The sequence below is a fragment of the Panthera pardus genome, unplaced genomic scaffold (assembly GCF_024362965.1).
Source record: "Panthera pardus isolate Hobbes unplaced genomic scaffold, ASM2436296v1 HiC_scaffold_12, whole genome shotgun sequence".
NCBI classification, from domain to species: Eukaryota; Metazoa; Chordata; class Mammalia; order Carnivora; family Felidae; genus Panthera; species Panthera pardus.
In genome coordinates, this window is record NW_026526677.1 from 55,516,592 (window position 1) to 55,532,232 (window position 15,641).

Sequence of the window (15,641 nt, forward strand, 5' to 3'; positions counted from 1 at the left end):
TATGATTTTGTCACCAAAAGAAATGATAGACACTTTCACATTACATTACACTGTTGTAGGCATCTCAAAATATTATTTACACTCATCATTATTTCAAAATTATGGTAGTTCTTAGCTCTGCCGCTACATTACATCTGAGCGCAATCTTCTGTCTACAGGCCCTCATGCTAGGTAACTGGCCAAGTATGAAGCAACTCTGCCCAGTTATTGTTCAGCCAGCCGCCAAACAGTGAGACTCCATGTGCCCACCCTGGTGACCCAGACATCTACAATGCCCCCTTTCCTCCAGCCTTCCCCAAGTCAAGACCACTACTCCCTCCTCGTTCCCTTCTGCCTCTACCCAACTCTTCCTTCCAGGAAGCCCTCCCCAGCCACCTCAGCCTAGCCCAACCCACACACAGCTCTCCTAATCCTTAGTCTACAGTGTCTACACTGCCTGGATTTTTGCTTCATTAAGCCTGTGCTTTATGCTACATTTAATATTCTCTAAATAAATATTCCCACCCCTACCCCCCAGATTTAGACTTCTTTGGTAGCCCTGTCTCTTTCATAGTGCAAAGCAAGCAGTAAGCACTCGTTATGGGCTTGCGGATTGAATAACCAATTAAGTCAGGGTCCTTGACTCGATTGTCTTCATCTAGTTCCACCAGTAACCCACTGTGAAACTTTGGTTTGATGCTTCTCTGGATGTCGGTTTCCTCGTTTGTAAAAATAAGTGGGTTGAACTAACTGATGTTTCCACCTCTTAACTTCTGAATTAGGCAACCACTTTTTATCTCCCAAGATCTGAGAAAAAATTATGGGGGAAACCGAAATGCCTCCCCCAGCTCTCCCAGGCACTGTTAGTCACTTGCTCCTCTGGGCTTCCCACACTCTTTTGTGTGTATATACAATACCTCTATCACAGCATTTGTCACAAGTTGTGAGAGAGTGTGTAACCTAAGGGCTGAGGTGAAGGCAGGGAGAAGAGTCAGGCTGCCTGGATTCAAATACTGGATCTACTTCCCACTCGCTGTATAACCTTGGGCAAGTTACTTAACCTCTCTATGATTCCATTTCCTCAAATATAAAACAGGGCTAATACTTAGCACACCAGATCACGTAAGAAATAAATGAAACAAAGTGTTTGGAATAATGCCTGCCACACACTAAGAACTCACAAAGGCTAGTTGCTATTATTGCTGCTGTTATTAATGTCTTACTAGGCACTGAGCTGCTACTTCAGCTGGATCTCTGTCCTCCTCCTATTCTCCAAACAGCACTCTGCTTATGCTTTCTCTTGCAGCACCCACCACACAATATATTTATTTATGGATTTATTTCCTATTTCCCCACTAGACTGACTGTAAACTCCTTGAGGGCAGAGAACATGTCTGTTTTGTTCATCCTTAAATTCCCACCACCAAACATAGTGTGTGGTCCAGAGAAGACACTCAAACATTTGTTGAATAAATAGCACACGAACTGCCACTCTTTGAGGTTTGCTGAATAAATTAACCTAGCTAAGAGGTGATTGTCAAAGCCAAGGTATGGATGCAGATGATGTCCTAGCTGCCCCAGGATTAATGTGACCCTCTCTCAGCCCCAATATTAGCCTCAGCCAAGTCCCACCCACCTGCTCTTGGCCCCAGTCCAGTTCCGGGAGCTACCCTCAGCTAAAATTAGCATAGCCACCAAGATGGCCAGGCCATTTATAGCCTCGGAGGCAGCAGCAACTAGCCGGGTGGGCAGGCAGAGTTCTGCCTTCGCACTACCATCAGGAATTGATTGAGAAACCAGCCTGCAGTCCACAAACTGCCAAGATGCCTATCCTGCAAGGCCCTGTTGTGGCTATAATGAGTCACACCACAGTTCCTGATCAGAGACCCTCAGTATCTCCAACACTGGCAGTCACAACCTGACTCACCTGGGATCCCCCCACAAACATTCTACAGAAAACATTTTGAGTTTCTGGAAGCAATGAGCCCAGAGTGTATGGGAAGTTCCAAGCATCAGTTCCAGGACAGCTTCAGAAATGCAGTCCCCAGGGTAGCACTCTGATGCACACATATCTTTACTGAGAAAGTAACTTAGCACAGCTGGGTGTGCAGGCATCAGAGAGTCAGAGGTGACAAGAATGGCCTCCCTACTGTCCAATGAGAGAGCCTCATAGCAGACCACCTGCCTTCACTGAAGGAATAGGACTTTCAGATAAACATATACGTCCAACAAGAGAAAAAAATCCAATTCTCTGGCCCCTGCAGAAGATCTGGATCTCAGCTACAGTCACCAGGGCCTGCCTAAATAATTCACCAGGAAGAAAGTAACATTCTCTCAGCCCTGCCTAGCACTCCTTTAACAAAGCAGAGCCAAAGAAGATGGAAGAAATCTAAAACTTGTCTAAAGACTGCACAGAACCAGTTTCTTCATCTATAAAATAGGGGATAATACCACCTGCCATGCATTCTAGTAGGCTATTATGAGACTTTTACAGGAAAAATAGCTGTGTAATTGTAAAATATAAACTGTAGAGAGCAAGGGACACTTGGCTGGCTCAGTCAGTAGACATATGACTCTTGATCTTGGGGTCTTAGGTTCAAGTCCTACATTGGGTGTATAGATTACTTAAAAATTAAAAAAATCTTGGGGTGCCTAGGTGGCTCAGTCGGTTAAGCATCCGACTTTGGCTCAGGTTACAATCTAATGGTCCATGGGTTCAAGGCTCACATTAGGCTCTGTGCTGACAGCTCATAGCCTGGAGCCTGCTTCAGATTCTGTGTCTCCCTCTCTCTCAGCCCATCCCCGACTCATGCTCTCTTTCCATCTCTCAAAAATGAATACACATTAAAAAAAATTTAATGAATAAGTTAATCAATTTAAAAAAAATATATATATATATATACATATATATATATATATGTATATATATATATATATATATACATACACATATATATATAAATTTGGGGCACCTGGGTGGCTCAGTCAGTTAAGCATCCAACTCTTGATTTTGACTCAGGTCGTGATCTCAAGGTTTGTAAGATTCAGCCCCACGTCGGGCTCTGCACTGACATCACAGAGCCTGCTTAGGATACTCTCTCTCCCCTTCTCTCTGACCCTCCCCCGCTCATTCTCACTCTCTCTCAAAATAAATAAATAAACATTCTAAAAAAATAAATAAAAATAAACTGTAGAGAACACATAAATTGACTAGGTATGCTGAATCTGATTAGAGAAATGGCAAGCTTACAGACAAGTAAAATTCCTGTGTTCTAAGAATACATGGGGACTGGAAAAGCTAGGAGAGTGCCTGGCTGCATAGAAAGCTTCTCCTCAAATCCTTTAGCAGAGTCCTGTCTATGAACCACCTCTTTGCAAAAAAATGAGTCCCTGAGTCAAAGTCCCAGACAGGCCAGGCCCAAGGGGATAAACTCCTAGAACAATAGTGCTGGGGTCCCCAGGTTCCCACAAACTATAACCATGCCCAGCACCTAGGGTATCTGTCTGAGACCTCCCTCCTTAGTATTCAGTATTATTATGACAACAGAAACTAATTTATTTTTTTAATGTTTATTTATGTATTTTAAGTTTATTTATTTTGAGAGAGAGCAAGTGAGAGAGGGGCAAAGGAGAGAGAGAGAGAGAGAGAGAGAGAGAGAGAGAGAGAATATCCCAGGCAGGTTCCATACCATTAGCACAAAACCCAACATGGGTCTCAATCTCAAGAACAATGAGATCATGACCTGAGCCAAAGTCGGACACTTAACCAACTGAGTCACCAGGCACCTCTATTGTTCATTAATTTTTGAGAGAGAGCAGGAGAGAGGCAGAGATAGAATCCCAAGCACGTTCTGTGCCATCAGTGCAGAGCCCAATACGGAGCTCAAACTCATGAACCACACAAGCATGACACAAGCCGCAATCCAGAGTTGGACACCCAACTGACTGAGCCACCCAGGCACCCCTAACAGAAACTAATTTCTGAACTGAGAGGAACCAAACCAAACAAGAGGCCTAAGTGATACAATCAGCATAGCCAGTCCTTTAAGATATGTTGTAAAGAGGGCTGTCCCCCTAAGCCCAAGTCATGGGGTGGTTCTGAGGGATGCTAGAATGCCTCTTACTTTAGGCAGGTGTGGTCACACACGTGCACATACACACAAATCTTGATAGCAAGCTAATGCCTAAAATTCAAAACTTTATCCCTTTAGCCTGTGTCTAAGATATAAAACACCCCCCCCCCCAAAAAAACCTCATTTTATGCCAGGCACTCATATTTTAGGGTGAGAAAAGGACCATTTTATCAGTTATAAACAGGAATGTCACTGAAACAGCAGAGATGCTCCAGTTTGATCTACATCTGCCTACTAGTCTTTCCCTTCACAAACCCAGCAAAAACCAAGCTTTGAGCTACATTTCAGGGCCCAAGGAGATAGCATATGGAGAAAGAGGTTTAATATGTGAGAAAGACCTATCTTCAAAATAACAGCCTAGGTGCTATGCTTGGACACAGGACAATCCTGACCTCAATTGGAACCCAGCCCTTCAGATATCTGGAATCACACTCACCTGAATCAAAGAAGTTAAAAAAGGGAGTTTTCCAACAAAGAATCTATCACCAAAGCCATCATCTGGATCCATCCATGAAACTTCCCAGCCACCATGACCTATGTTTCCTTTTCCTCCTTGAATCAATGGGTATCCATTGAGCAGTCCCCTCATTTAAGCTTGCCTACCTTCATCAAGAACTCAGCTATAAACCCTCCCCACTCTGCACCCCACTACTTTGGATAGATCACAATAACAGAGTGAGAGAAATGGGGAAAGAAAACAGAATTCCTTCTAAGCCTTGTGTAAAACAAATGAATTTTACAAAAGTACTCTTTCCTTCTGCAACAGAACACCAAAGCTCCCGATATCTGACAAGTCTCCATGATTTGCATAAGGAAAAACAGACCAAACATGTTATAGAATCCCTACCCTGATCAGTCAGAAGAAACAGAATACATCAACAAGTGGTCCCAGAAATCATACCATACCTATGATAAGAAAAAGCCATTTAACTCCCTCGTGGTAAGTGGGATTCTAAGGAACTATGTGGATATTTCAAATGGGATAGCTAAAGACAGAAGATTACCTAAGGGAAGGGTGGGACTAAGTTTCCCACGCTTGTTGGAACAGAAAGACACACCTCAACACCAAGCTATAGGGCAAGAGGGCTGGCCCAGCCCTGACTTTCCCTGCCCAACCCAAGTGGCCTCAACCTCCCCTGTGCTGCCAAGTGCTGAAACTGGCCAAGAGCAATAGACTTATCATCTGCCCAAACCATTCTTCCTAACAAGTAGTCCTGAGAAAGGGTCCTGGCTTGATAAACCGAAAGGCCAAGGTGCCCCAAAGGCCAGCCTCTTCTGGTTACCGACAAAAGACATCCTGGGGAGGGAGGAGGAAAGTTGTTCACGAGAGACAGAAACATTAGCGGTGGCTCCTGAACAGAAAGAACTCCTTGGGTTACTGAGAACAGACAGTGCCATGTGTGGGTCCTCCATCAACTTCATATGTAGAAACCTAAGGTTCCACCTGCCCACTCAGGCACCTCAGTTCTGAGTCAACGCCCCCAGCCCAGTCCAGCCCGTGGCAAGGCCTTACCTGCTGCAGTGGACTCCTCAGAACTAGCCCCTGAGCCGGTTCCTGTACCCTTCTCGCTGTGGCTATGGCTGAGGCTCTGGCCGTGATGCAGGAGGAGCCCCCAGAGGAGCCACAGGGCTACACGGGCGCACACATCCATGACTCTAGGTCTCAGTCAACATGCGCCTGATGTGGACACCTCGGGATCCCAGAGGCAAAGCCGGGAGCCCAGAAGTATAGCCGACAGTCCTGGAACCCCAGGCAAGATGCCCTCGAGGCGCCGCAGCTGTCCAGCCACCCGCCGGCCTGCCTCCTCCGACAGCCAAAGGTCAAGTGCTCCAAGTTTGGGCGCGGGAGGAGGGCGGGTGCCTCCGGTCCAACAGTGGGTCCGCCGGAGCTGCGGCGGCCTGAGCGCCGGGTCTGCTCCGGCCGCTTCCGGAGAGTTTGGACAGGGTGGCTGCGGGGCCGCTGTCAGCTCCGCAGCGGGCTACACCTCTGCGGGAGGGGGGCGGACGGGCGGGATCTCCCGCGGACACCGGAGTGGGGGAGGGAGGGAAGGAAGGGGAAGAGGGGGGCACCTGGCCTCGCCCCGCCGAGTAGCCGCGAGCAGCACAGGCTGGGAGAGGGCGTGCAACTCGCAGGTCCCCGCGGGCGCGGGCGGCTCCGGGATCCCAGGCCTCCTAGGCCGAGGTCAGCGCCCCCGCCCAGTCCCGTGCCCAGGAGAGCGGCGGTGCCCAGGTTCAGCCGGCGGACGCGCACTCGCCAGGCCCGGGACAGCGGCTCCCCGGCAGGCTGGCGGGCGGCGCGGGGCGGGCCCGGGGCGGGCGGGGGCGTGCTCTCCTGCAGGCCCGCCCCGCGCCGCCCGGCCCCCAGCGAAGCCCGGCCCGCCCCAGCGCCGGGCTTATCCCGGAATAACCTGTTGGAAGCTGCTGCCGGGTGCCCCCAGCCCGCGGTTGGCTTCCCCAGACCCCGGCCCGCTCTAGTCTCTGCCAGGACACTCCTCCCGCACCAATGGTCCGGTCCCGACCTCCCCTTCCCTCAAGGGAGTCTCTCCCGCTCTAACCGCCCGCGGTTGGGCTGGCGGGCCACGGACACGCAGTTGCTCAGGTAACCCAGGCCTGCGGCGACGGCGACAGTAACTGCCCTGCCCGGGTCTCCGGGCCTCGATGATGCTCCAGTCGCCTCAGCTCTAGAGCGGGGTTGGATAGAGGCCCCTGGCACAATGATCGCAGTCCCGGGCTGCCTAAAGCGACAACGGCCTGGCACGGTTGGGCCGGGGGCACGCTCCCAGCCCCCACCCGGGACCCGCTTTCAGGCTCCGCCCGCCCGCCGCACCGCGCAGCCAATCAGCTTTCTCCTCTCTGCCGTTTAGGAACCTGCGCGCTTAGTCACCCGTGCGCAGCGGCCCCTGGCGGACAAATCTGGGTGCTGCAGACAAGACTGGAGCTCCTGGGAGGCCCTGCCCCTTTGCAGAGGGTTGGGGAGTGAAGCAAGGACCCGCCCCGGGGCAGCCCATTAAGGACTGCGAGTGCTTTCAGAGGAAATAATGCCAGAAAACAAAATGCAACATACAAAACGCTATACGTAAAATTGCCCTGCACATCCCTTACGTCTCGGCTAAAGGACCCATCTGCTTTCCTGACCCCTCTCCCCGCCTCATCCAAGCGAAGTCGGATGCCCTCCCTTAATTGTCACAGCCTATTTTCCTACCTGCTCCTCAAATCCCCTCCCCTTTGAGGTTTTTGTGGGTAGGGCCTGTGGCTGGTTCCTCTCTGCCTCTCACTCTCCCAGCTCCCTGTGTCGCTTGGAGGAGGTGTTAGCGACCTAGAATGAGTGCCCCAATCAAGAGAGAGCCGCGCCTGGGCCTCCTTCAACAGAGCCTGCATTTCCTGTTCTCTCTCGAGTACGCTGTCAGCAGATCTTTACTAAAACCTGCTCTGTGCCCTACCCTGTCCTTGGCACTGGAGTCAGGGGAAGGGATTAGGCCCAGGTCCTCCTCTGACTGACCGTGCTAAGCCAGCTACCTGTTCTGAGCGAGCCCTCAGAAGACCAGAACGTGGATTTGCCTAACAGCTGCCTGGCTTAAGGGTTAGGCTGTTGATACAAAAATACACGTCTAACGTCATCTACCAGCACTCTCCCCCACTCTCTTCTTAAGCTCCAGTCGCACTGGCCTTCTTTAAAGTTCCTCAAACACATTGAACCTTCACCATCCAGCCTTTGTATCTGCGGTGGCTTCTCTGCCCTCCTACCTCTAGCTCCTCATATAGCTGTCCTCTCCTTCTTCCAGATACGGTTCAAGGTCTTCTCCTCAGAAGCTCCCACTTCTGACCAGTGCCTCTAGTCCAGAACTGGAGCATACTAATGTCTGCCTCCCTCCACCCCATAAGGTTGAGTTTTCAGAGGTCAGGGAACCATGCTTCATCCATTTCTGAGAAAGGAGGATCCAGTCCCTGGCTCTGCACATAAGTGCTCAGTAAAACCTGGTGGACATGAGTTAATTCATTTGACCACCAAAATATTTCTTGAATAACAACTCTGTGCTGGAAAATTGGACAGAACAGATGAGCCCCTGACCTAGGTTCTGTTAGACATATGCTCTGAGTCAGGGGTCTTAAGCTCAAATGGCAGATAGATAATATAATTGAGGGAAGTAGGTGGGATATAGGGAGTGGTGGGGACTATGGCACACTGGAGAGCAGGCAAGAAGGTGGACTTGTAATTGTTGGATCATTAAGAGAAGGTTAAAAGCTGGACTTTTATATGACATATCCCTTTTTTTTTAGTTCTAGCAATTAAGTAAAAAACCCTGTACAGACCAGACAAAACACATTTGTAGCATAAATTAATCACTCAGATTGCTAGTTTATCATTTCTGCCTAAGCCAACCTGCCTGTTCACTCATTTGTCTAAGAGAACACACTAGAGAAAAAGAAAGTAAAGCATGCTTAACTTCCTTTAAACTCGACTGCATTATTTCTCTTAAGTACCACACGATTTCTTTGGCAGTATGGGTGCATAACCCATTTAATACAAAAAGCCTGGGTCTTGAAGGCAGGAAGTGAGGGTCTATTACCAATTCACATCAAGAATGTGAACCTCTCAGAGCATGCTGCATTTTCTATGAGGCTAAAATGGTGCCTGGTAACTAAAAGTAGAATTAGCATACAATCCAGCAATTCAACTTCTGAATATATACTCAAAAAATTGAAAGCAGGGTTTCAAAGAGATATTTGAAACTTTTTTTAAATGTTTATTCATTTTGAGAGAGAGAGAGAAAGAGAGTGTTCATGAGCACATGATGGGGAGGGGCAGAGAGGGAGGGAGAGAGGGAGAATCCCAAGCAGACTCAATGCTGTCAGCGCAGAGCCCTAATGCGGGGCTCAATCTCACAACCGGGAGATTATGATTCCAGCTGAAATCAAAAGTGGGATGCTTAACTATCTGAGCCACACAGGTGTACCTCAAAGACATATTTGCACACCTATGTTCATAGTAGAACTATTCACAATTGCCAAAATGTAGAAGCAATCTGAGTGTCCATGGACAGATAAATGAATAAACAAAATGTGGTATATACATACAGTGGAATATCATTCAGCCTTAAAAAGGAAGGAAATTCTACATGCTACAACATGGATAAACCTTCAGGAGGTTATGCTAAGTAAAATAAGCTGGTCACAGAAGACAAATACTATATGATTCAACTTCTTTGAGGTACCTAGAGTGAAATTCAGAGGGTCAGAAAGTAGGATGGTGGTTGCCAGGAGAGGATAGGCAATTTTTAATGAATACAGTTTCAGTTTTTCAAGATGAAAAGTGTTCTGGAGACTGGCTGCCAAACAACATGAATGTACCTTGCATGACTGAACCGTACAGTTAGAAATGGTGAAGAAGCTGAGGCACCTGGGTGGCTCAGTCAGTTGAGCATCCAACTCTTGATTTTGGTTCTGGTCATGATCTCATAGTTTGTGGGTTCAAGCCCCACATCAGCCTTCATGCTGACAGTGCAGAGCCTGCTTGGGATTCTCTCTCTCCCTCTCTCTCTTTCCTTCCCCCCGCCAAATAAATAAATAAACAAACTTTTTTTAATGGTAAAGAAGGTAAACTTTATGTTATGTGTAATTTACCACAATTAAAAATAAAAATAGATGGTACCTGGGAACCAAAGCCCTGGCCTGGATAACAGGAGAAACATTTTGGTTTTCTCTCTGCCTGCAACATCATGATGTAACATCAGAAAAGCCAGTTCCCTCTGGATCTCAGTCTCCCCAACTATAGGATGGATAAGTACCAGATTATTAATCCAGTTTGGCTTTGATATTCTACAAAACAGGAAAATCCTGAGACTGCATGGATCTTCCTGGATCTGAAGCTGTGACTCTCACCTCAATAGCCCCTATGTTGGGTCCTCATGTCAGTGTAGCTTCTGCAAGAACCCTTCATCACATTATGAGTCTCAGGAGGAACCAAAGAGCTTTTTTTTTCCCACCTCTCTTTTTCTTTTCTTTTTTTTTTTTTTAATGTTTCTTTATTTATCTGGAGAGAGAGGGCACATGAGCAGGGAGGGGCAGAGAGGGAGAGAGACAGAGAATTCCAAGTAGGCTCCATACCATCAGTGCAGAGCTGGATGCAGGGCCTGAGCCCAAAACCACAAGATCATGACCTAAGCTGAAGTCAAGAATCAGATGCTTAATCACCTGAGACACCCAGGTGCCCTTCTCTCTTTTTTAAACCTATATACAAAGCCTTTACCATACACCTTTACCTCAACCGGGTGTATCTCCCTTGAATTCCTCTTAGGGCCTTGCTCCTGATTTTCTGCAGATATTGGTTAAATCAGATTGGATTAACAATTGTCATCCCTCTATGTCACTATTTGCAAGATTTTTCACATCTACTATGTCATCCTTCCTTCAAAAGAGCTCTGCTAGATAAGACAGAGGCTATACTCATTATAGATTAAGAAAATGAGGCTGAGGCCACCACATCGAGCTCTCTCCCTTAGGATTTTCTCTCTATTCTTCAAGTCTTAGCTCCAGTGAAAGAAAAGCACCCATGCTTTAACCAATGATGACAGCATAGCGTGAACCAAAAGTTATGATTAGTCCAAAAAAAAATTTTTTTTAAATACCCAGCTCAAAAGTCACCCCTTCATTCCTTTGGCACCTTGTCTGACTTGCCCTGTGTCTCCAGTCTTCTGCTATATCTTAGAGTACTTATATAACTGGATTATGATTCTCTCATTAGTATCTGTCTTCCCCATTAGCTTCTGAGTTCATCAAGGACTGAATTTCATTCATCTTCATATTCTCCCAGGAACATGAAGTACATAGCTGGTACTCAATAAAAGTGCATAAATGAATGATGTGTGTTCTCTATGAACCGGCTGTCTTGTCCCTAGCTGTCATTCCTCTATACCACAGAGTTTCTGGTTACCAATAGCTTTCATTTTGAAAGTGATAGTATCTCCAGTAGAAGTGTAACACAGTCCTAAATCTGCTCACAAAAGTTTAGAATCCCTGAGTTTGGGCTGTGTTATTAGTGGCGCTCCCTGGTGTCCAAAAATGGCAAGTACAGCTATTACTGCGAAGCTGTACAGGGTCTGGCTGGGTAAGGAAGAGAGAGATCTTGGCTTCTAACAATTCTTCCTATGCTAGTTTCACAAAGAAAATCACCTCCTCTTCCAAAATCAAGTCTAGAATCTTACTACCAATGTTCATTAATTGACTTAACATATACTGAGCACCTGTTCATAACAACCCAGTTCCTATCCTTGAAGAGTTTGGTTTTGGGGGGAATTTGTATATGAATAGTAATATTCACTTATTGAGCATTTATTGATAATGTCTTGAGAGGAAATGGTACAGGGGCAAGTGAGGGAGCACAGAGGAGGAACAAGTAACTGCCTAAAGCAATCAGTGAGGCTGTGCAGAGGCACACAGATGGAGTGAGGGGGAGGGGTTCTGCAATTAGATTGCCTAGATTCACATCCAGGCACTGCTGTGTGACTCTGCACCAACTGAATTGCTCCTGGAACTCACCAGAGCTGAAGAAGGAGGAATTCCCAGAGGGGATTATGCCAAATGACCTGTACCACTCAGTTTGGTGGTACAAAGATGCAAAGGTGTTCTGGAGGCAAACAAGGCAACTATTATTCTGCCTGCCTGGGAGGAGAGACCCTCCACTAGATCATGCAAGCCCCTAGTCCTTCCTTCCCCCATCTAGTTAGTTCCTCAGAGGGATTCAGGAACAATGGATCAGAGGACGCAACTCTAGAACTTTGTTTCATTTGTCACTTCCCCTATTTGTTCTTTTTTGCTATCTCCTGTTTTGCTCATCATCTTCCCATGTCACGAAATGAAACATCGGGCTTGTCTTTGGTGGTAGCAATAAAAGGGAGTAATGAAAGAGAGACTCCTACTTTTAACCCTAAGGCAGGCTGAAAGAGGGGGAACACCAGGGGACCAAGAGGAGCCCCACCAAGCCTGAGTCCCCTAAGCCACATCAGAGAAAGGACAACACAGAATTAGGGTTAATCTGAAGATGCTGCAACTGGGGCTGAGCAGAAGACCTGTGTGGGCCATGCGTGAGCTATCGGGGCTGGAGCTCATGCAGACTAAGCTGGGAAGACCTGTTCGGAAGACATCAGGGCAGAGGTGAGATCATTTCAGGGCTTTTTTTCTTCCTCCTTTCTGTCTCTGCCCTGTTTTTTTAGGGGAGCCAAGTCATGGGCATACAGAGAATGTTTGTCGTACTCTGGGCAATCTGCTCAACACTCAACTTGCATTATTTCATAATCCCACAAAGCACATAGTATTGTCATTCCCATTTTAAAATGAAACTAAATGGCTCTGTTCTATGCTCTTACAGCACTCTGTACTTTTGTATACTTACCTGTTTAAGATCTATCTCCCTTGCTAGTTACATCAGGATGGGGACTTAACTGTGTTTTCACCTCTGTGTCATTGCCATGTGACATTATACCTAGCCTAGAGAAAGTTTTCAATAAAATGTGTTCAAAGAATGAATGAGAGAGTTCATATGACTTGTCAAAGGTCTCAACGTAAGTGATACAACCAGGAATTGAATCCTGGACTGTCTGGCTCCAGAAGCTATCTGTGATCTCTCTGTCCTACCTCTACCAAATACTCTCATATATCATCTCACTTTTTCTTTTTTAATGTTTATTTTTGAGAGAGAGAGAGCTTGCATGAGAGCAGGGGAGGGCAGGGAGGGAGAGGCAGAGAGAGTGGGGGACAGAGGATCTAAATTTTTTTTTAATGTTTATTTTTCTTTCAGAGAGACAGAGTGTGAGCAGGGGAGAGGCAGAGAGAGAGGGAGACACAGAATCCAAAGCAGGCTCCAGACTCTGAGCTGTCAGCACAGAGCCAGACATGGGTCTTGAACTCACAAACCAGGAGATCATGACCTGAACTTAACTGACTGAGCCACCCAGGGCCCCCCCTTGGCATCACTTCTAAATGTCCCAGTGGGTGTCCTTGTTTCTTAGCTGCTTGTAAGCACAAACATACACCACCTACCAAGAACTCACCTATTCATGGAAAGCAAGTAAGAGACTAGGAAGAAAAAACAGCCCTTTGGGGCTTGTTCCCTCTTCCTACACTCTTCAGCTAAGCATCTTCCTTTTCCAAGAACCCTTTGCAGACAGTTCCACCCCAGTACCTGTCTCCCACTCCTCTGGCCATATTGGTCCATCCTATATCTGTGCCATAAATGTGGTTCTAAGTCACCTGACCTCTGATGGTTCTACACATTTATTATGGCAACTTAATTCCACAGATGTATACTGACAGCAAATGGGTGCTCAGGCCTGCCTGTGCCAGGCCCAGTGGGTGAACACAAAGATGAATCAGACACAACCTCAAAGGATTTACAGCCAGTGGGGGAGACACACATTAGGCACAGATACAATTAACTAGAGCACAAAGCAAGATGACCTAAATGGTACTAAAGAGCGATGAGCAATATGCTGCATGCATAAACCTTGATTACTTAATTATTATTCTGAAGAGTATATCATAGAAAGTCAGAACTCAAAGGGTATCATCTAATTTAATCCCTTGTTTTCCAGTGGAGGAGTCTGAGACCCAGAGAAGGGTAGGCCTAGCATAAAGTCTCACTAGCAGGTCTGGCTGAGCCAAGACTAGACTTCAGGTCTTCTGAAGCCCAGCAGCCCAGGGCTCTTCCTCTTCTGGTAGCTTCATATGCAGCAGTCCCATGTCCCACCAGACCATGAAATCCTCCAGGACAAGTCAGGTTCTCCCACCAAAGTAAGCTGAACCAGGGCCAGGCATGCCCAAGACCTAAGGCTCTGGAAATGCAGTCTGACTTTTGGCCTACTGCATGTAATGTGCATCCTACTTTTACTACTATGCTTCTAAAACTGATTTTCAAATATTTTTTGCAGGAAACTTTTTTAAAATAAGCTCTTTATCCAGAACACTAGTATATAAATCAGATAAAAGCAAATTAACTCTGGTTTGAAAGGAAGGGAGGCCAGAGCGCTACCATTTTCCTGCCTTCAAGTCCTGGGAAGGGAACTCTAGGAACACAACTCGAACACCTTTGTCCTTCGAACACCTTTGTCGGACACAATTTTTAATGGCTTTATAGAAGCTGCTTTAGTTATGTAGTCCTCCACTAAATCCTGTTTTTTATGAAAACTCACAATCCTTTCTTCATTTATCAAACACCAAGCACCGACTGTGTGCTCCCAGTAGGATATCAAGGGGAATCAAATTACCTTTTTGTTTTTCCTGCTCTCCTCTTCTCTACAGAGAGGACTTTGTCCCAAGTGCTATGGAGAGGGAGGAGAGAGACCCAGCCTACACTTAGGAAGATCAGGACAAGCTCTGCCAGAAGGCTCATGGGAATTGAATTCATCTATTCAGTCATCTACCAGTCTGAATCTGACAGAGGTTCCACTTTGTTGCCCTACCCCATACCCGCTAGCTGTATGTACTATAGAGCACTTGAAATGTGTCTAGCCAAGATTCAGTCTAAGTGTAAAACACATACCATATTTCAAAGCCTTAGTATAAAAAAATACTATAAAATACCCTATTCATTTTTATAGTCAATAGTTTTTATATTGGTTACATGTTGAATGATAATATTTTGGCTATATTGGGCTAAGTAAAACCTATCATTAAAATTGATTTTACCTGTTTGTTTTTACTTTTTGAAAAATGTAATCACTAGAAAATTTTAAGTTACATATGTGTCTTACATTATTTCCACTAGACAGCACTGAGAAAGACTATTGAGTGCATGGCAGAAGTGGGGTGGGGTGTATGTGTGTATGTGTGTGTGCACGTGTTTTGTCAGAGAAAGGATAATGGCAGCCAGGGAGGGAGTAGTCCATTAAGGCCAAATTGTGAAAGTCTGAGTGGATTTCACCTGGAAGTCAATACAGGAAAGAAGGCAGGCAGAGGGAACAGAATGGGCAAAGACCCAAAGATGTGGGTAGGCGTGTTGTGTTTAGGAAACTAATTCTTATAGCATGATTTTTTTTTTTTTTTTAAGAGAGAGCTAGCAGTCGAGAGGGGCAGCGGGGAAAGAGAGTGACAAAGCCAGAGAATCTCAAGCAGATTCCAGGCTCAGCACAGAGCAGGAGGCGGGGCTCGATCCCATGACCCAGGGATCATGACCTGAGTCAGACGCTCAACCGCTCAACCGCCTGAGCCACCCAGGCGCTCCCAGCGTGATTTTTTTTTTAAAGGCATTTGTTGAATGTTTACTTTGAGTCAGGCATTGACAGCAGATCTTGTACATCCACTTTCATGTTATCTCTCCACAAGTACAGAATGAAGAAGAGGTTATACTATTTTACCAAAGATAGAACTGGGGCTCAGAAAGGTTAAGCTATTTATTCTCGGAGTTGTTCTTCCCCTTTATCTGGAAAACCTCTTGGAGACAGGGAGCCTGTTTTAAATGCCTCCCAGTTTTCCTCCACAGTACACGGCAAGGAGTTCTGCACGTGGTAGGCGCTCAGAAACTTAGTGTTGAACGAA

General features: G+C 46.4%; 1 protein-coding gene across 5 annotated transcripts in view; it reads right to left on the minus strand.

Annotated features, from left to right (window-relative positions):
• The window catches only part of STIM1 (stromal interaction molecule 1), a 183,150-nt gene extending 176,714 nt beyond the window's left edge, over positions 1-6,436 (minus strand). Inside the window, exon 1 of one of the 5 annotated variants that reach the window (XM_019449618.2) lies at positions 5,626-6,436. In XM_019449618.2, coding sequence (XP_019305163.2) covers positions 5,626-5,764 — 139 coding nt within the window. In that variant the 5' untranslated portion in view covers positions 5,765-6,436. The remainder of the gene's footprint in view (positions 1-5,625) is intronic. The other 4 variants (XM_019449619.2, XM_019449620.2, XM_053900052.1 and 1 more) reach the window with 4 other exon arrangements.
• Positions 6,437-15,641: the final 9,205 nt, after the last annotated feature.